The sequence below is a fragment of the Podarcis muralis genome, chromosome 1, assembly GCF_964188315.1.
Source record: "Podarcis muralis chromosome 1, rPodMur119.hap1.1, whole genome shotgun sequence".
Classification (NCBI taxonomy): Eukaryota; Metazoa; Chordata; class Lepidosauria; order Squamata; family Lacertidae; genus Podarcis; species Podarcis muralis.
Window position 1 is genome coordinate 8,632,765 of NC_135655.1, and position 19,717 is coordinate 8,652,481.

The window sequence follows — 19,717 nt, forward strand, 5'->3', positions numbered from 1 at the left end:
ATTTGACATGGGGAGAAATGGAGGCAGGGGTAAATACAGAAGCAATATACAGTTGTTTCAATTTCACATGCTTAGGCTTAGTTACATACTCATTAACAGTAGGGCATGGGAACTAGGAGGACATCTCTGCCCAAATCACACAAGACATCCCTATAGCGACTTACAAACTGTATTAAAGGACCACTTTTGAACTTTTAACAATCTCTGCCCTTGCATTTGATTTACACGTTCTTAAGTGAAGTGTAATTCAATGCACTATGGAGAGTTTTCTTCTCCACAGAAGAAATCTCATTCAAAGAGCAGGGTTCCTTATCATGGAGCACTACAATAGAACCTTGTACTTCTAGTAGCATTCAACAAGTCACTAAAAGTCACTGTACTCTTCCGCAAGCTGGTCTCTTAGAGCACAGGCCTGATCTTCCTCTTCAGATAAAATATTAAACTGTGTGCTGAGAGCATTGTTTTCGTTTTTCAGCTTTCTATAGGCTCGCATAATTGTTTCCAGCTTCTCTTCAGCCTAGAAACAAATTGCAGTGCTGGTTAATTTTACTGAACAAAATCGTTGTCAAAGGTTATACTTTCAGAGGACCACAGAACATAAGAATAGACCGAAACCTCATCGAGTCTAGTTCTCAATGTGGCCAATCTATGATTTAATTGAATGATATAATGAGACTGACAACTATGCCTGGGAGTTAGGAGAAATCCCTTGGCAAACGGGGACCTGCATGGCAATTCTCTAGCTCAAGTCAGTAGCTGGGGTTTTGTCCACCTGCGAAAAAAGCCGCTATTATGCCACCGCAGTTGCTTCGAGGGTGGAACAAAATCTGGACTTAATCCCGCCCCAGCCCCGCAAATCAATCAGCACAGCTAGAGCCTTTTTAAAAAGGGAACTGTGCACACGAAGAGTGCACACTGTTGGACTGGGGCCAATAGTCCCCGCTTTATAATATTTCTCTAGTCAGGAGAACAGCTTGTCAAATACCGTATTTTTTGCACCATAACACTCACTTTTTTCCTCCTAGAAAGTAAGGGGAAATGTCTGTGCGTGTTATGGAGGGAATGCCTACGGGTGGCATGCCTACGGATTTTACTCCTCTAAAAACTACGTGCGTGTTATGGTCGGGTGTGTGTTATAGAGCGAAAAATACGGTAATACATATCCTTGTCTTCATACCTCCTGTATCCGTTGTCGCAGCGCTTCTGCTTCCAGATCGAAGTCTGTACCTTTTTTAGCTGCCTCATGTGTAAGATGAGACCTGAAGAATAACACAGAATAATTAAGACAAGCTATTTCTGCGCAAAGGAAGGAACTGCCATCCATTAGGATGTTGCATGCTGCCATTTTAAGAGCAATACGTATTATTAGCAATACGTAAAATTATTAGCAATATGTAAAAATGAGAGTCAGGTATTGGCCTTCCAGCTGGAAGACTAACAGAGCAATCATACTCGCTGGATCATCACCTTGTTGTGGTGAGTGGGCTTGTGAGCGAAGCCGACTACTGGGAAACACTGGTCTGGGGGTGCTCCAATTGGAGAACAGCCTTGACCAAAGGCGTCATGGGCTTTGAAGACACTCAAACTCAAGAAGGGAGAAACATGCTAAGAGGAAGGCACATTTGGCAAACCCTCACCGTGATCAACTTCCGCCAGGAAACCTATGTCCCCACTGTGGAAGGATATGTGGATCCAGAATTGGCCTCCACAGTCACTTATGGACTCACTGTTAAGACTGTGTTCATGGAAAGCAATCTTACTTGGCCACAAGTGATCTCCAAAGAAGAACAGAGCAATCCTTTATCTGCTTACTCACTAGAAATAAGTGTCGAGAATCCAGCTCGACATCAGTAAGAAGATCAGTAAGAAATCAGTCTCACACCAAGATGACTTGAAGAAAAAGCTTTGGCTTCAGCCGCAATGTTTATTGTGTGCAGTAAAAAATGAATCATCCTCTCTCCTCCAGCACTGCGCTTGCTCTGCCTGGTACTCCAAGGTACCAAATCAAAGGAATGTAACCTTGCTTTTGCCCACAGACAAAGAGAGTGTTATGCTACGTGAGCCAATCATTAGTCTAGCATGAGGTGTTCACGTGCTCATCATGCTCTTAGCAATATCTCGTGCTGTAAAATCACTCTGCAATAATAAGAACTCTGCTCATGCTCTTATGTACAAGCAATCATTTTCCCACATGCCCTCTTTTCTTGTTTATATTATAAGAGGGACCATTAGTCAGAATCGCATTCCCATTACCTAAGCATTTATATTTTGCAACATAAATTCCCCTTGTAATCCCTGTGGTGGGCCTTGGTCGGAACCACCATGCAATACATTGGGAAATCAAAGAAAGCAAGCATTGAATACATAATAAAACCAACAATACATGCAATTACAATCAATAATAAATTTCTTAACCATAATCCATTAGGTAACCAAGAAAATAACCAGTCCCATGGATCAAAACCTTCAGGTGGATTCAAAGGATTATGGGCTATCATTTGTTCCATATAATCAATAATAGCAGAAATATTGGTTGATTGATCAGTTATATACATACAACAATGAGAATGAATTAAGGCATAAATTCCACCTTTAGAGGCAAGGATTACATTTAAAGCATAAAAAGTTTATAAAGCAACTTCTCTCATTTCTGACTTTTTTTGTTTTTTTTGTTTGTTTTTTGTTAATTATTTTTAAAACAAAGATGATAGAATTAAACAAAGCTTCGGTCCAATTTGCCACAGAATAACCATAAATCAGATTGAAGCAAATATGTAGATTTACTGCTCTTTCTCATCCAGTTGAACCAAACATAAAATCTCTACACGCAGCCTGTTGTTCATAGGTCATGTAGGTTGTGACATTATTAACTGAGACTTTCGGCCTATCACTCATAGTGGTAATTAAAAAAAAAAAAGCAAGAAGATCCATTAACATACACATAGGTCCAATTACAATATGGATAATGACCTAAAAAGCTATCGCTATTATGATTGAAACGAAAACAATAAGACACTATTTCAACAAGCGATAAAAACACAGGTGATAAACATATACGATTGTCCTTTATATTATTGCTAATCTTATATGAAGCATTTACTGGAATGCTAGAATACCACCACCAAAAAAGGCTCAAAGCTTCGAGAAGCTTTTTAAAATCATTTTTCTCAGCAGCTAAAAGGCACTAGCCAAGCATATTTCGCTTCAAGCATATTCCGCTTGCTGTAACTAAAAAGATTGCAACAAGGTCGAGAACAGAGGCCATTGTCTTCGCAGGCCTTGTTAAAAAACCATATTGCAACTTGCTTTCTGTCTGGGAACCATGCCAAAGCACAAGAATGAAACAACTGGAACACACTGAAATCCCCTCACCCCCTCCCCTGCCAAGAGTCCACAATAGTTTCAAGACAGCCCTCTGTACATGCTCAGGGGAACACATCATAGGGCAGGACTCCTGAGGGAGGAGAAACAAAAATATCTGGGGGGTAAAATCCAAGCGATGCCGGTCCGGCGAGGGCATCCCACAAAGAACAAAAATCAGAAAAGGCCTGAGAAATATACGCAGGGCCATTGCCAGTTTTTAAGGTATGGGGTTTTCCCATAACAGCAAAACAGCGCATCAAATGTTGAATAACATGTTGAGTGGTCTCTCCTTTAAGAGGAGTGGCCCAGATAAAGCCAGAGGCAGTGTCCAAAGTGAGATGTACCTCAGAAAATGGAGCCAAAGAAGGCGTGTGGGTGACATCCATTTGCCAAATTGCCAGGGGATGCAGGCCTCTAGGGTGGACTGCATCAAAAGGAATGACTGTGGGAGATTTAGCGCATACCGCGCACTGTGACACAATGTCTCGAGCTTGAGAAATGGGCAACGAAAAAGATTTTGCCAGAACTTTAGCATTTTGATGAAATACAGAATGACTTTCAAATGGGTCTGAAAACAATGAAAAAATACCATTCTTCAAAGCATGGTCTGCCTGGGCATTACCTTCTGCTAAATACCCAGGGTGGCCAGTGTGAGATCTGAGATGGGCTACATAAAACTGACAAGTTCTAGCTTGTACCATGATCTGCAAAGTGGAAAACAATGTAAACAAATTTTTATCAATAGCAGGAGTGATATAAGACAATGGTAAGACATTCAAAAGATTATATAGATACTGAGAATCCACAATGAGATTGAAAGGGATATTAGCAAACTGTTGAAATGCCAAAATTACAGCTGCCAATTCAGCACGTTGTGCTGAGGACAGCTCAGTAGTATACAAACTTTTCCATTCCCCCTCCTCTTCCCACAAATAAGTCCTCTTGTTTTTAATGGAGCTTATGCCCAGGGCTGCAGCCTAACCTTCCCTCGCTTCCCTATGCAGCATGGTCCTTTGTCTCCCCACTCTGCACCCCACTTTAATGTGAATGGTTATTATTGTTCTTGTTATTGAACCCCACCCACTTGCACAAAAGAGGTGCTGGAGCTCATCAGCAGAATGCAGGCTCAGCTTGAAGGTTCAGCCTCTGGGATTTCCCGTTAAAAAGGAGAAGGGAACATGTCATTAGAAAGGCCTTTCTCCATCTGAAATCCTGGACAGCTGTCACTAGTCAATGCAGAAAGCGCTGACCAGGATGCATGTATAGTCTGATCTGGTATAATAAAGCAGCTTCTGTTGTGCCTTGAAACCTATGGATTGGGAAAATAATATATGCAGCATACCTTGTTTCATACCAGAGCAATTGTTTGGCCTTTTAAAAGAAATAGATAAATTTCACATTTTAAAAAATCGTATAAAAATGTAAGAAATGTAAAAAATTTGCTTACTTTTTTTTGATGAGATCCTCCTTCTCTGCCTTTTTTGCTTCATATGTTTTAATTAGTTGTCTGATGTTCTTGAAGAGTTCTGATAGCTCATCCCTCTGAGAACTGTGGAGCTACCAAATGCAAAAGTAAAATTCAGAACTGCTAACACTCCTATTGAAGCATTGTGCCCTTGCTTTAAGAGAGATGTGCTTCTCTTCAGGCATGAACAGCCTGATTATTTAGATTTGTATTTGGAATTATGGTTGCAATCCAAACAAGCTCAGGGTGGTTTTAGCATTAAAAGCAGATTTGGCACACTGGTCCTAGAATCATATAGAATCATATTAACTGTAGAGATTGAAGGGACCCTGAGGCCCAACCCTCTGCAATGCAGGAATCTCAACTAAAGCATCCATGACAGATGGCCACCCAACCTCTGCTTTAAAACCTCCAAGGAAGGAGCATGTACCACGTACCACTTTCAGAGGGAAACCGTTCTACTGTCAAACAGCTCTTAGCATCAGAAAGTTCTTCCTGATCAGGCAAATATTGTAAATTGACTGGCCAACCTTTTCGTTGCTGGCATCTCTCTGTCTCAAGAGACAATGAAGTTTGCCTCTAGGGGTGAAGTCAAATCACTGCATTAGCAGCACTGAAGTGACCTTTGCAGGGGGCAAACCTGGGCAGTATGTATGGAGGTCCTGAGACACCCCCCCTCCCTTCTCAGCCTCGCTGATGTGGTCCAAAGGAAAGCAGAGCACTACGTCTGGCACCAGCTTGGCTACAAGAGTTGCCAGAAGGAGGAGTACAAAGTGCCACCCAACCATCGTAGAGACTCCACTCTGGATCACAGTTTTCCTTCTCCTAAATGGGCTCCCTTCCCAGGTTGACAAGCCCCACCTGCCCCTCACTTCCCTCTACAGCACATGTGGAAACCGCCTTCTTGACGGCTGGACCCACTATTGGTCTCGTCCGCTCAATCTGCAGGAGCCTGTCTTCACATGCAGGGAAGTCTCTAATTGAATGAAGGTTTGAGACCCATTGACTACCCTCACCTGGTTTAGCCGGCCAGTCAAAGCCATTTTCTGAGGTGTGGCCACTGTTGCATGCTGACAGCTTCTAGGAGGCATAGGTGAGAGCTGAGTGCAGGATGGGGACCAAAGGTGGGCAAACTACTACTCCCCTAACATCCACCTTCTCACAGCTCGATTCCACAACTTTCGAGTACATTGTGTTCAAGCACAGATTGGGAGGCCACCTGAGATCCTGGCCACTGCACAAAGCCTTTAAAGCTCAGAGCTCTCCCTGCCCATCCCTTTGCAGCACTGTGATCCACCATCTGTAGTCATGCTTGCCGCAGCAAGTGAAGCAGATTCTGAACAACAGGGAGGGATCGAGTAGGAAAACATGTGGCTGCTCTGCCTATCACCTTAAGACAAGATTTGAAGGGCTATGTCCAAAACATTGGCGATCCGATGCCAAAGCCCACAACGATATTAGGAGCTCGGTTCTCAATTTACTAGGATGCCAATCCACCAGGCAGTGCTCCTGTGTGCTACCCCAATTCATTCTAAAATCAAGCGCTCACTGGATCATTTCTGCCTGTCCCCCATTCTGTCAAGTACCGTATTTTTTGCTCTATAAGACTCACTTTTTCCCTCCTAAAAAGTAAGGGGAAATGTGTGTGCATCTTATGGAGCAAATGCAGGCTGCGCAGCTATCCCAGAGGCCAGAACAGTAAGAGGGATCGCTGTGCAGCGATCCCTCTTGCTGTTTTGGCTTCTGAGATTGAGGATATATTTTTTTTCTTGTTTTCCTCCTCCAAAAACTGGGTGCGTCCTATGGTCTGGTGCGTCTTATATAGCGAAAAATACGGTGATTAAATTATGCTTCGTTTACCAAATAGCTCATTACCCAAATACATCATTTCTTTTACCTTCTGAAGCTCAGCAATTTCCATCTGCATATCTCTCCATACATTATACAATTCTACATATTCTTCCTTCTTCTGTGCACCTTCAATCTTCTTGGCCGCAAGCCTACTTTTGATTTCTTCAATCTACAGTCAGAACAACTTTAATATAAGCAGAGCAACTCTCCATGTATTGTTTAGCGCTTGATGGGAAAGGGGTGTATTTATTTCTAACTGTGTCTACCTATTTGGGGAAGGGGGAGATGTATCTTTCGTATTCTAAATAAAAGCAGACCAGCTTGCTGTTGATTTGTTAACACTCAGAGGCATTATATCATTTGTTGTTTTAAAAAAATAGATACAGAATTGTTCATTGCCATTAGGTAATGGCTACTAGATACTTGTTTTTAAAAGTTGGATAAATTTACTAAGGATAGCTCTACGAATGACTTCCACAGGAGTTGTCGTGTTAAGTCTTTTGCATCAGAAATAAAGAAGGCACAAAGCATTTATGAATTACTGAATATAAGATGACCCCCATTTTGCATTTTGAGCCCCAAATTAAGAAATCACTATTTCTTGAGTTGTTGAACCTATCTGGGGGGATGTCACCACCGCCAATAGCCTGCTCACCGCTGCCACAAATCATCCGCCTGCCCGCTCACTTGCCACCCACCCACGAGAAACATTGTCTTATACGCAGAAAAATATGTTATAGTCTGCTTCACCAGATGCATGAAGTGCTATTCTGAGTTACCCGTATTGTTGTAGTTGTTAGAATTGTAATCCATGAGGTCAGAAAGAATTGAAATGCAGAAAAGAACAGATCGTGATGGCATTTTTAACAGTTGCCATTCACATAAAGCAGCTGGGTTAATAACACAGTCACAGAATCATAGAATTGTAGAATTGGAAGGGATCCCAAGGGTCATCTAGTCCAACCCCCTGCAATGCAGGAATCTGAACTAAAGCCCATGGAACTGGTCGTCCTGGAACTGGTGAGTCAATTAAAACATGTAGCTTAATAAAAATCTATTCTGATGCCAGAATTTTATCTCCATATTCTTCTGAGTAGAGACTGGTCTGAATGACTTATACAGTGGTACTTATACAGTGGTTGCGAACGGGATCCGTTCCGGAGGCCCGTTTGCAACATGAAAAGAATGCAACCCGCAGCAGCACGTGCGGGTTGCGATTCGCCGCTTCTGCACATGACGTCATTTTGTGCTTCTGTGCATGCACGGGTGGCGAAACCCGGAAGTAACCCTTTCCGGTACTTCTGGATCACTGTGGGACGTAACCTGAAAGAATGTAACATGAAGCGGACGTAACATGAGGTATGACTGGATACATTGGAAGATGAGCAGGTGAATGAACCTGCCATAGTGCTGACATTGGGGTAGAGCTGGTATCTGGGCCTGATCCCTGCACCTGTGAAGAGCCAGTGTGGTGTAGTGGTTAAGAGCGGTAGTCAAGTAATCTGGGGAACCGGGTTCGCGTCTCCGCTCCTCCACATGCAGCTGCTGGGTGACCTTGGGCCAGTCACACTTCTCTGAAGTCTCTCAGCCCCACTCACCTCACAGAGTGTTTGTTGTGGGGGAGGAAGGGAAAGGAGAATGTTAGCCGCTTTGAGACTCCTGAAGGGGAGTGAAAGGTGGGATATCAAATCCAAACTCTTACTTATTGTAGACTCGGCCCTGGTCATGCACACAAGTTTTGTGCAGCATCCAAACAAAGTCATCCTCATCAAAATGCCACTGCATACTATTTCCCATTTTAAAAATAGAAAATCAAAGTAGTAAATCCCACCCCGCCAACCACGGGAATTGTAGAGAGCTGGATTAAAGGCGGGGAGGGGTGGCATTTTGATGAGGGCATCGTGTGAACATGGGGGGGGGGGAGATTGCATGCACGTGTAGCACCAAGTCCACCATAAACTGCTGTGTGGAAATGCTCTGTATCTCTGGTATGTGGCTGTTGTTACTGGTGAGTAGCTGTTTTACGTTGCGGGGACTGTCTGTAAGCTAGTACAGGCCTAACACCTGAGACATGGGAGAGGGAAGCATGGTCTTAACTGGGAGCTGGTACCAAACTGTATGGGAAACAGCTGTACTAGAAAAGCTAACCAACAAATTGAAACCAGCACGAGGACAAACAAAAGAGGACGCCTTCACCCTGGGGTGGCTTCCTTTTATTACAGCCCAACAAGACAACAACCTAACCCCTCTGACAGCATACAAATCGGTATGGCTAATGAGACCCAACAACCCCTCACGCCCAACACACACAGACAAAACTCACTGCAAACAACTGAATGCAACCAACCATACTCTAGACCAGTGTTTCCCAACCGGTGTTCCGCGGCACACTAGTGTGCCGCAAGACGTTGCCTGGTGTGCCGTGGGAGGGAGGCGGGCGAGTCGGGCGGCGAGAGGCAGGGCGGCGGCGGCGAGGAGAGGCCGCCCAGCGCGGGGCTCTCGCCGTCTGCCTGCCTGGCTGCCTGCGTGGCGCTGAGGTCACGGGGCTGTAACGTGCCCCACATAGGCACACGCGGGGCGGCGAGCGAGCTCCTTCCCACATCCCATCGCCGGCTCTGCACCAGGCGGTAGAGCTCGGCGAAGTCGCCGCGCTGGAAGGCCAGCAGCGCGCGCGCCTTGGCCAGGCTCTCGCCCGCCTGCGCCTCCAGGCACGGCGCCTCGGCGTCGGGCGTCAGCGAGCCCAGGAAGCGGCCCAGCCGGCCGGGGTCGCCCGCCTGCAGCAGCGCCTCGCACCCGCACGAGACCTGCTCCGCCGAGAAGCGCGGCGAGCGCGGAGGATCGGGCGCGGCGGAGGCCAGCCCCGCGCTTGGAGAGGACGCAGCAGCCATCGCCAAACCCGATCCTCCTCCTCCTGCTCCGCCGCCGTCCTCTGGCTCTCGGCTGGGAGGAGCCTGCGGCGACGGGGCGGGCGCCGAAGTTGGCAGAAGTTGGCGCGCCTCCTCGGCAGCGCCTTCGTCCTCCTCCTCCTGCCTCTGCTCTCCTCCGGCGGCGGGGGCGCGCCGCCCTCCCCGGCCAGGGGGGCTCGGCGGGGCCCGCGGGGAAGGAGGCCATGTTCGCGGCGCGCGGGATCGCGGCCCCCCTCTCCCGCCTCCGGCCCGCTCCCCTCCCCCTGCGCGCTGTCCTAGCCGTGCGGGTCTCCTCCCCCTGCGCCGCCGTCCCCTTTCCACATCCTAGGAGCCGCGGTCCGCCTACCGCCCCCGGGCCGCGGCGCGGCTCCCAGCCCGGGCTGGCCTCCGCCTCCTGGGACGCGCGCCCACCCCCGCGGCCCCCCAAACTTCGGAGCAACTCTCCAGACGCTTCTCCCCTGCCTCGGTCTCCCTCCTTTCCACTTCTCTTCCCCCCTTCCTTCCCTCTTTCTTTCTCTTTCTCTCCCACCCGCCTTTCCTTCTATTAACTTTCCTTTCCCCTCCCTTCGTCCTTCCTACTTTTACTCCTGGGCTCCTCCCCCCTTTGCGCAGCCACAAATCAATCTCTCTCTCTTTTTCCCCCTCTCTCTCTTCTTTGCTCAGACGCAAAAAAGCGCCGCTTTTTGGAAATCCGGACTGCTGTCCCCGCTGAAACGATACTTTAAAAAAGGAAGAACCCACTGGCTCTTATTTCTGTTTAAAGCAGTAGATCCCGAACTCTTTTGGCCCACTGCCCCCTTGGTTCCACATCCCCCAGTGTCCCCTATGCTTACTCTATAGAAAGCATTACAGGGGTTAATGCGGCTCGCTAAGGAAGATATTAATAGAATTCTGCATTTGGGGGGAGACCCTAACAGTCATCTACCATTACCTTCTATGCTGTTACTATTTTTTTATTTTTTTTTACATAAGTAAAAAGTGACCTTTCCCCATCTGGCATGGTGGTGTGCCTCGAGATTTTTTTCATGAAACAAGTGTGCCTTTGCCCAAAAAAGGTTGGGAAACACTGCTCTAGACTCTCCAATCTCTTGCACCACCAACAAAAACAAATAGAGAAAGAACCTATCCACTTGATGCTGACACAAAACTCTGCATATACACTATGCAAAAGAATAAAAAATCATTATCCCCCCCTTTCTCTCTCTCTCTCCCCACTACCTCACAATGCCTATGAGAGCAGCGTCTCACACTGAATGTAACTGACCTGTAAAAAGGACTCTATGACTTGACAACAGAGACGTTATATGTCCCTTTGTTGTCCATGTAAATCTTTCAATAAAAACGATCAATAATAATAATAATAATAAAACTTAAACCCTACTAATGGTTAACCGCCAACCAGGGCAATTTGTTTCTTTATCATTGAGACAGTAGATAGGGAGATAGGCCAGCTTTTATGGCAAAGGGGCATAAAAACTACATAATGGCCTAACAAAAAGAATCATCCTTAAATTGTAATGTGCTTTCTACAAACTGCCCAGGCATCGCCTGTTTAAGGTAACCCAGGTACCTGTTTGATTCAGTGGACAGCTGTGCCAATACTGGACCAGACAGCCCAATGGTCTGATACCGTCCGAGCAAGGCAGCGCCTCTTTATGGAACTGCAATTCCAGAAAACATACCTGTGCATATAGCCACTCTTTCTTTGTTTTAAACTCAGAGGCCTCTTGAGCCATTATTTGCTTCAGCTCCTGGATGGCACTTTCTTGCCTGCCAATTTCTTCCTCCTCATATTTTTTCAAATTGTGAAGCTCATTTATCTCAATGTTGACCTTATGTTTCGCTTCCATCGTCTCGTTCAACAATTCAACAGCTTCTTCGTGCTCAGCCCACAACTCCATTTCCTCCTCGCTGTCAAAAGAACGGCATGGGATGTGTTGAGACATCAAGTTTGCTTCATGGTGACAGAGAACAGCAGAAACGTACCATCACTTGCCATCACCTTATTGCAACTTTATCTTATGCTATGCTACCCAGAAAAGGGCAAGAGAGTCTTATTGATTGATTGATTGATTGATTGATTGATTGAGGATAGGGCAGGGCTACAAAGAGCTGTATCCAATGCAGTATACATGCAAGGATGCTTAAGCAAAGAGAATGTGCTACTTCTTCTTTTCCACTGGAGCCCCCTAAGATGCCTCTCCTGAGGGTTAGGAACATCCGGAAAGACAGGCCCTGGGATCCATGATGGATCTCTGCGCAAGCAGCTGCCACCTGATTCCCCTCACTTCACCCCTCCCAGTGAAACCTCCACCCCTCACCCCAGGCTTTTCCTGGGGGGCCCTTGACCCCCAGGAGTGGCTTTGCAAAGGACACAAGGTGTTGCAGTGGGAAGAGGGAATTGTGTGAGCATCATTGGACACAAGCCAATGGGCTGTAGGCAATGCAGCAATAGAGTGAATGTTCCGTTCACACATTTTGTTAAAAAAAATAAATTTCTATACCACCCTTCATCTGAGGATCACAGGATGGTTTGCAATATAAAAACATAAAAGCAAAGTAACAACCAAAACAATACCCCACTGCAAGGATTCTCCTTGAGCAATGGAATGTTTTCACCCACGCACATCCAGCATTCATCCTAAAACTGTTCTAGAGGTTTTCCCAACCCTCTGGAGAAGATTTGGGAACAGCACAAGGTACATGAAGTGGGGAGAGAGGGGGGGAAATCCGATTTCTCTAGTGCTAATCCTTGCACAAAAACAACTATTTAGTCGCATACCCCCAATGGGTGTAAATAAGAGAGTAGCAGTTTTTGGTTAAACATTAAGACAGAGCTTATTAATAGCAGTTTTGTGATGGAACGGCGTTATCTAGTCATGTTATAGAATCTCCTTTCTTGAGGGCTTTCAAGACACCCATCGGGGATACTTTTAGCACAGGACAATTTAGGCTGGACAATTTCCCAATGCTATGATTTTGGTTGAACAAATCATGCCTACCACAGGTGAGCGTTTTGGTCTTTAGAGACAGTCTGCTTTGAATATGCCGATTCTATTGCAGTGGAGATCTCGTTTATGGATGTCTCAGTCTCATTTATCTTGATAAAACGATAGCGCTGAGCAGCAGCCACGAGTTCTGGAACAAGAAATGTAAGACAGGCTTACAAATACGCACACCCATGTGCGTGCGTGCGCACACACACATCATTAAAATTCCCTGTGTGGTGTTTCTGTCTGACTTCCTGGCTTTGTGTAGCCGCTCTGACACTCATCCCATGAGAGCAACATCAGGAAGTCTACACACTCCCAAGAGATCAGGTAAGGTAAAGGTAAAGGGACCCCTGACCATTAGGTCCAGTCGTTGCCGACTCTGGCATTGCGGCGCTCATCTTGCTTTATTGGCTGAGGGAGCTGGAGTACAGCTTCCGGGTCATGTGGCCAGCATGACTAAGCCGCTTCTGGTGAACCAGAGCAGCGCACGGAAATGCCGTTTACCTTCCCGCCAGAGCGGTACCTATTTATCGACTTGCACTTTGATGTGCTTTCGAACTGCTAGGTTGGCGGGAGCTGGGACCGAGCAACGGGAGCTCACCCTGTCGCAGGGATTCGAACCGTCGACCTTCTGATCGGCAAGTCCTAGGCTCTGTGGTTTAACCCACAGGGTAGCTACCTTTAAAGAGAGGCAATTGATAGGTGCACCTGGGTGAAAGAACCCAGGGTCAGATGCAGATCCTGAATTCAAGGGCACATTCTAACCAGGCAAAACAGCTCAAAATGCAAAGCAGTGCCAGTGCGATAGGAGTGGCCTGGAGGGCCAACTCTGGCTCCCAGACTTATTCTCCGTTATCTTGTCTGCTCCCCTCTTAAAGCCAATACAATGGCTTCTCCTATGTACACAGGGCTAAACATTCCTTTGCCTCTCCAGCATGAGGTTCCTGGGGCGCCACCCCCCAGGGAGTCATGGTCCACCCCTCCTTTTCAAGGAATCCCACAGGGATTACAGTCCACACACAGGGAAAACTTTCACAATTGATAACGCAACGTACTTTGCAGGCTGCCTCTGTGGGCATCCTGCTCTTCTTACAGCGCTAATCCTCCGTAATAATTATTGCAACAAATTTATCTGCCCTTCTTTTTGCCCCCTGAAAGAGTAAGTTTTTAAAACAAGGCGATTCAAAACCTAACGGGAAAAGAAATTTTTGCAACAGACCTCCTGCTGATCTAATATTTCATGTAACCTATTTGCATTCGCTGATGGCTATATCAGAGATCCAGAAATGTGCAGAGCTTTAACACTAGAACTCATTATATATATTGGTTTTATCATTTTATTTATGCCATTTCAGTCACTTTATCTATGGGAAGGGAGGGGAAGCAGATATATAAGAGAGTGTTTGTACACAGATAATTGCTTTCTTTTTTTCTTTAAAGTATTATTATTATTATTATTGTCATGTCTCTGCTCCCTTGAGAAAAACAATATCCCATCTTCTGTCGTCCAAAGTTTAAATTCTGCCACTGAATTAAACTACCTAAGTTCAATCAATCATGCTTTAAATGAATGGTTATACAAATACATTATATCTGCTGCTACATGCTATTATCCCATGACTCTGAAATACCTTCAAACTCCTTCATTACAAGCTCTGGGAACCCTTTGATTTGGACACGGAGATTGCTGTTTTTGATGGTCTCCTCTTCCCACAGTTCAATAGTATGTTTCCTCTCCTCTTCCTAGAAATGGACATTTGAAAAATGAAATTCAGCATGTTACGCCTGCACTAATTTAAGTACCACTCCAGTTTTATTTGAGAGCAGACATACAGAAACCAGGACAGCTAGCTCTGGAAAGCACATTCATCATGGTACTGTCCATAGCCGGCAACGTTTCCCATTTTTAAGGGAAATTCCCTTATTCCAAATAGGATTCCTCACAAGAAAAGAGAAACGTTGACAGCTATGGTACTGTCCTGTGTGCAATATTATGCCTGCTCTAGAGTAATAGAGGTATCCTGGACACAAGGTGCTCAATGCCCTGGGTGTAGGATAGAACAGAATGTCAGTTTCAAGGTATATGTATAGCTCTTGAAGATTGAAGATCTACTAGCAATGACCCTCTCTGATTGTTAAATTCTAGTAAAGCAGCAGAATGATCTAGGGAGGCAGCTGACTGCATCCCAAATAACCAGCTGTAAATCCAAGGCAACTCATTTGATCAGGTCCAAGTTTGGTAATCAGAGAAGTGCACAGTTCCCTATTTTTTATGTGTCCCAAAGCTTTGCTTGTTTAAGTTCTGACATTACCAGTTTCTTGATGGACTTAATAGCATCTTCAAAGTGCTGCACAGTTTCCTTGTTGAACACAAGCCCTTCATTCTGAAGCTGTTTTTCTAAATAAAATTTGGGGGAACAATAAAATCTTAAATCTTCGTAATATGCTGCAGCTTTCAGATTTACTTATTATTATATCCCACCCTTCACCTCTTTCATGATCCCAGAGTGGACAACAAAACATGACTAAATTGAACAATTTGCAAATTTACAGTAAACACAATATAAAACAGCAGCCCAGCAATATTATTCAAAGCCTACTTGTCAATATCCAGCAGCAAATGCCAAAACCATCCCCAGCTTTACAACAGCAGCTCCACCCAGCAAAACATCCCCCATCAGTCCCCACTAAAAGTCAAGGAGAATTAAAATGTTTTCAATTGGCTCTTAAAGAGGGCCAAAGATGAAACCAATTGTATTTCAGAACCCTACTGGCCTGGCTTGCATGTCCCACTAATCCAAACTTTGTCATAGTGTGAATGTGTGTGTGAGTTGGCTCCCAGAAAGGAGCTTACAGCTGCTTTACTTCTGCCTTTCCATTTTGCTGGCACGCTGAGCTAAGCTAAGTTTTGGCTGAGTGTCTTGTCCAAGCCTGGGCTCAGCTCTCTCTAAACTAACCCTATCCCTATGACTTTAATCTGTTTTAACAGTTTTCAATTCTGAATTTTATACTGTTGTAACCCACCTGGGGTACCTGCTGGTGAAGGGCACATAATACATTTTATTAAATTAAAAATAATAACCACCACCAGCTGTAATTTCTCCAGGGGTAAGTAATGCCAAAGGGAAGTAAATCTTGATGAACTAAAGGCGTAATGAAAGAATATAAACAAGCTAATATAATACAAAAAACTGTTAATGTAACATAGTAACAATTACAAATGAACAATATGGATCTCTAGCTGTATCCAAAGCAAAAAAATTAAAATCCAAACACAAATAGTATAAATAAATCTAATATTCATAAACATGACAAATGTGCCTCATTAAATATCACACAGCATGCAAAAATATCAATAGACTATAAACAGTCAAAATCATGTTGACCTTGGTCTTCCTCAGCGGTCGCATGAACTCTGCTTGGTTAAAAAGAAACTACAGCTCAACAGGTAATAAACCAAATGTTATTCGAGTTAATCGCAAAGTAGCATTACCAGTTAGAGCTATAAATGATAATGTTCATCGGGCCTTTGAGTATACCATATAAATGAATGTCATATTGTTCAATCTAGCTGGCACTCAAGGTTCTTCCAACCAAGGCATGTTTTTTGAAAAAATAATCTGGCTACTGAGCCTTGAAATTGTGCTGCCTTGGACTGTTACCTGGGTCCTCACGTTAATTAAAAATGCTGTTCTAATTTGAAGATAGTGTGGCAATCTAGGATGTAGATTGCAAGATTTATGCATTAGATCAGCTGAAAGGAACAGATTTAGTTTTCTTTTGTCAGCTAAATATTATGTACCAATGAGCGCATCAAAAGGGAACTCACCTGCACTTAAGATTTACAGCTGTCTTGTGATGTTATGTCATCTCCTGCTATACTGACTGCAATAATCTGCTAATGGTTCAATTCAACACACTCTTTGATACCTTACATTTCACTGTCAGGGCTGGTGGCCCAGAGGCAGTCAAAAGGAAGAAGGCAGTCAATGAGGAGCTGTAAACCAGAATCAGCAGCTTTAAACGGCCAGATGAAACTCTTAGTGATTCTAACACAACAGCAGTTCCCTTATGGAGAGGGAGCTGCAATACCACCTTCTGGCCATTGGTGGTGATGGCGCTGCAGAGCAGCAGAGATCAGAGACATCGTTCTTTTCGTCTGCAATGCAGTGCAGAGAATAAAGGGCCAAAATTAAATTCACATAATTATGCAGCATACAGCCACATATCATTTCCTTAAATAATTGCAAGCATAGGAGAGATTGAGTCTTATTGGGAAGGAAAAGCACAGGGAGAGGAAGGCTTTAAGTCTTCAGTTTCCTTATCCTGCCTTCCCATTAAAAACCGGGCTCTTAATTATTTACGGAAAAACCTCACACTGTGTAATTAAGTGAATATATAGTTTGGCCCTTAGATGTCTGGGCTCCACCATCATACTGCCAGTCCAAGAATCCCAGCACCTTATCAAACCTAGAATAGGTGACAAAAGGGCAGCCTTGTTATTCATGTACAAAGTGTTGCAAGCCCTATTTAGCAAGTTCTTTCTATCAGCTTTCCTGAGCCAGCTTCCATTTTTCAGCGATATCATCCTAACAGCGTTCAACATATTTCCAAGCAGTTCTGAATGACAGAAATCTATTTCGTCTCTCTCGTGAGAAGAAAACACAACAAAAACAACCATAAAGATTCACAGCCTCCAACTTTTGAAATGAGCCTTGCAACATATTCCCAGAAAAGTCCAGTCTGGTGAAATCTCCACTAGCTATAATTAAAAGCTACTACAAATTGTTGGCATCTGTTGCACAGAAGCTGCATCATCAACTATTCCATTCTTCCTATAGCAGACCTCTAATCTGGATTTGGTATGCTCTGGACGTGAGATTTGTGTACCCGAAGATGTTTTTGTACAGCTGGCATTACTCTTACTTTGGAGCAATAATGGCAGGGTTTAGCAACAAGATTGTTGCACTTATTTTAATAGAATTATTATTAATAGCATAGTTATTAATAGCATACTTATTCCGAGGGGAGATAATTATCCCTTAAGGTTTTTAATTATGTTTTTAATCCAAATTTGGATTCTCAAAGTTTTCAGCGCTTGTTGTTTTAATATTATTATAACCACCTTGTTAATGTGCACAGGGAAAATCAGGACATGTCAAAAATATTCCTTTGCTTGTGATTTTGAATAATTCTGAGGTCAACTGAGCATTTTCTGTCACTTTCCTTATTGCAAAAGGTCCAATTTTGGAAGGAAGTGGGCTTGTTGTAGCAGACCTCCAAACCAACTTTAGCGATGCAGCTTGAATTCACTGCTATGTGTCTGAGGCAAGCTTTACCTACTACGGAAGTAAAAAATGCAGAAGATTTAGGGCAGTTCCAAATGGTTTCTGTTTCGGGGTGGGAGATTCAATCACATTCCAGAAAATTTAGGTTGGGCAATTAAAGCAGATTTGGAGAGCTGGCTCATCAAACCTGCTTCCCCAAAGTGAAAAGGAAAAATGAAGCGGGGCAGGGGGTGGCACTTTATTTATGGAACTTCGTCTAATCTCCCCACTTGCAAACAAATAAAAAAAACACGCTCAGTAAAAACACGTCAGCTTCATCTAACTTTCCTGCAATGAATGCTCAATAAGCAGGACATGGGAAAGCGCCCTTGATTTAACTTTCTGCATCAAGAGTGCTCTTAAAAACACAACAGCAAGCAGGACTAATAAGGGCGAAAAGGACAACCAAAAAGGGGCTAAGCTTCTGTATTTTTCTTACACCACAAAGCACAGAGGTTGGGTGGCCATCTGTCAGGGATGCTTTCGTTGAGATTCCTGCGTTGCAGGGGGGTCAGACTAGTGGACTTTCAGGATCCCTTCCAATTTCTATGATTTATGTGGAAATTGCTCAATCACGGGCTGCCCTACGTCGGGAATTTCCCAGACATAGCTGGGATTCGGCCATCGGAAACCCTCCAGGCGGGAAACTGCAGAATTGTCCACGAAAATCCGGATGTATGGCAACCCATGTAGATTTCGCCGAATTTTTGTATCCTGATTTTCACTTTTTGAACGCAGCAACCCTATAATGACTGGGTACTTCTTGATGTGCATTGGGCTGGACTAGATGATCCTGGGGGGTCCCTGCCAATTCTACACTCCTATTATTCTACTTATGGTTTATGACTAATTCTGCTATGTAGTATAATAATAATAATAATAATAATAATAATAATAATAATAATAATAATAATAATAATAATTTATACCCCGCCCATCTGGCTGGCAAGTCGCCTTGAGCATGGCTCTAACCATAGGAAGGCGGCGTTCAGATTAAATGATGGCGAGATCTAAATTTAAGATAGATAGATAGATAGATAGATAGATAGACAGAGAGAGAGACAGACAGACAGACAGTGGGCTGGACGCAGGGAAGAATAATGTCTTCCCACTCCAGCTCAGAGAGCAGCACCAGCTGTGCGCCAAAATAAGCCAAAATTGGGGGTTCCCCTCATTCCCCCCCCCCTAAAAAAACCCTGATCCCTGTGAAGGAAACTGCTCCCGCGGCGCGGAGAAGGGAAAGCAGCTCACCCACGCTGCCCAAGTGGCCCAGAGCCGTCGCTGCCGCCGTGGACTCGGGTCGGGTGCAGGGCGGAGGCCGGGGATCCATCGCGGCCGAAAGCCAGGCTAGGCCGCGCGGTTGCCACGGCAACGGGGCGAAAGGCGGCCTAGCGCGCGGGCCGCGATCCTGCGCGCGCCTGCCTGGGAGCAAGAACCATGGAACCCGGTGGGGTTTGCCTCTGAGGAGGCGTGCAGGGAGCTGCGCTGTTTGCAGGGGCCGGGCAGCAACACCGCAGACGCTTCAAATGCGCTGCCCGTGCTTTAAAAACAACGAACAGAACCGCTCTCCCTATTTTTTTGTTTTGTTTGTGGCTTTCATTGATTTTTTAAAAGGGGGATCCTTTTAAAATTAATAATAATAATAATAGTAATAATAATTATTTATACCCCGCCCATCTGTCTGGTTTCCCCAGCCACTCTGGGCAGCTCCCAACAGATGATTAAAAACATGCTAAAACATTAAGCATTAAAAACTTCCCTAAACAGCGTGTGCACTTGCATGTTCGATAATGCGCCTACCTTCCCTTCCCT

General features: G+C 44.7%; 1 protein-coding gene across 3 annotated transcripts in view; it reads right to left on the reverse strand.

The window, feature by feature from the left end:
* Window positions 1-19,322, reverse strand: part of CCDC175 (coiled-coil domain containing 175) — a 40,739-nt gene extending 21,417 nt beyond the window's left edge. The window contains exons 1-9 of one of the 3 annotated variants that reach the window (XM_028735691.2): window positions 19,157-19,322; window positions 14,891-14,976; window positions 14,210-14,321; window positions 12,588-12,723; window positions 11,268-11,496; window positions 6,726-6,848; window positions 4,811-4,920; window positions 1,178-1,259; window positions 381-517 (exon numbers count right to left, since the gene is read on the reverse strand). In XM_028735691.2, the coding sequence (XP_028591524.2) occupies window positions 381-517; window positions 1,178-1,259; window positions 4,811-4,920; window positions 6,726-6,848; window positions 11,268-11,496; window positions 12,588-12,723; window positions 14,210-14,321; window positions 14,891-14,976; window positions 19,157-19,235 (1,094 nt within the window). In that variant the 5' untranslated portion in view covers window positions 19,236-19,322. The remainder of the gene's footprint in view (window positions 1-380; window positions 518-1,177; window positions 1,260-4,810; window positions 4,921-6,725; window positions 6,849-11,267; window positions 11,497-12,587; window positions 12,724-14,209; window positions 14,322-14,890; window positions 14,977-19,156) is intronic. The other 2 variants (XM_028735610.2, XM_028735775.2) reach the window with 2 other exon arrangements.
* Between the last annotated feature and the right edge of the window lie 395 nt (window positions 19,323-19,717).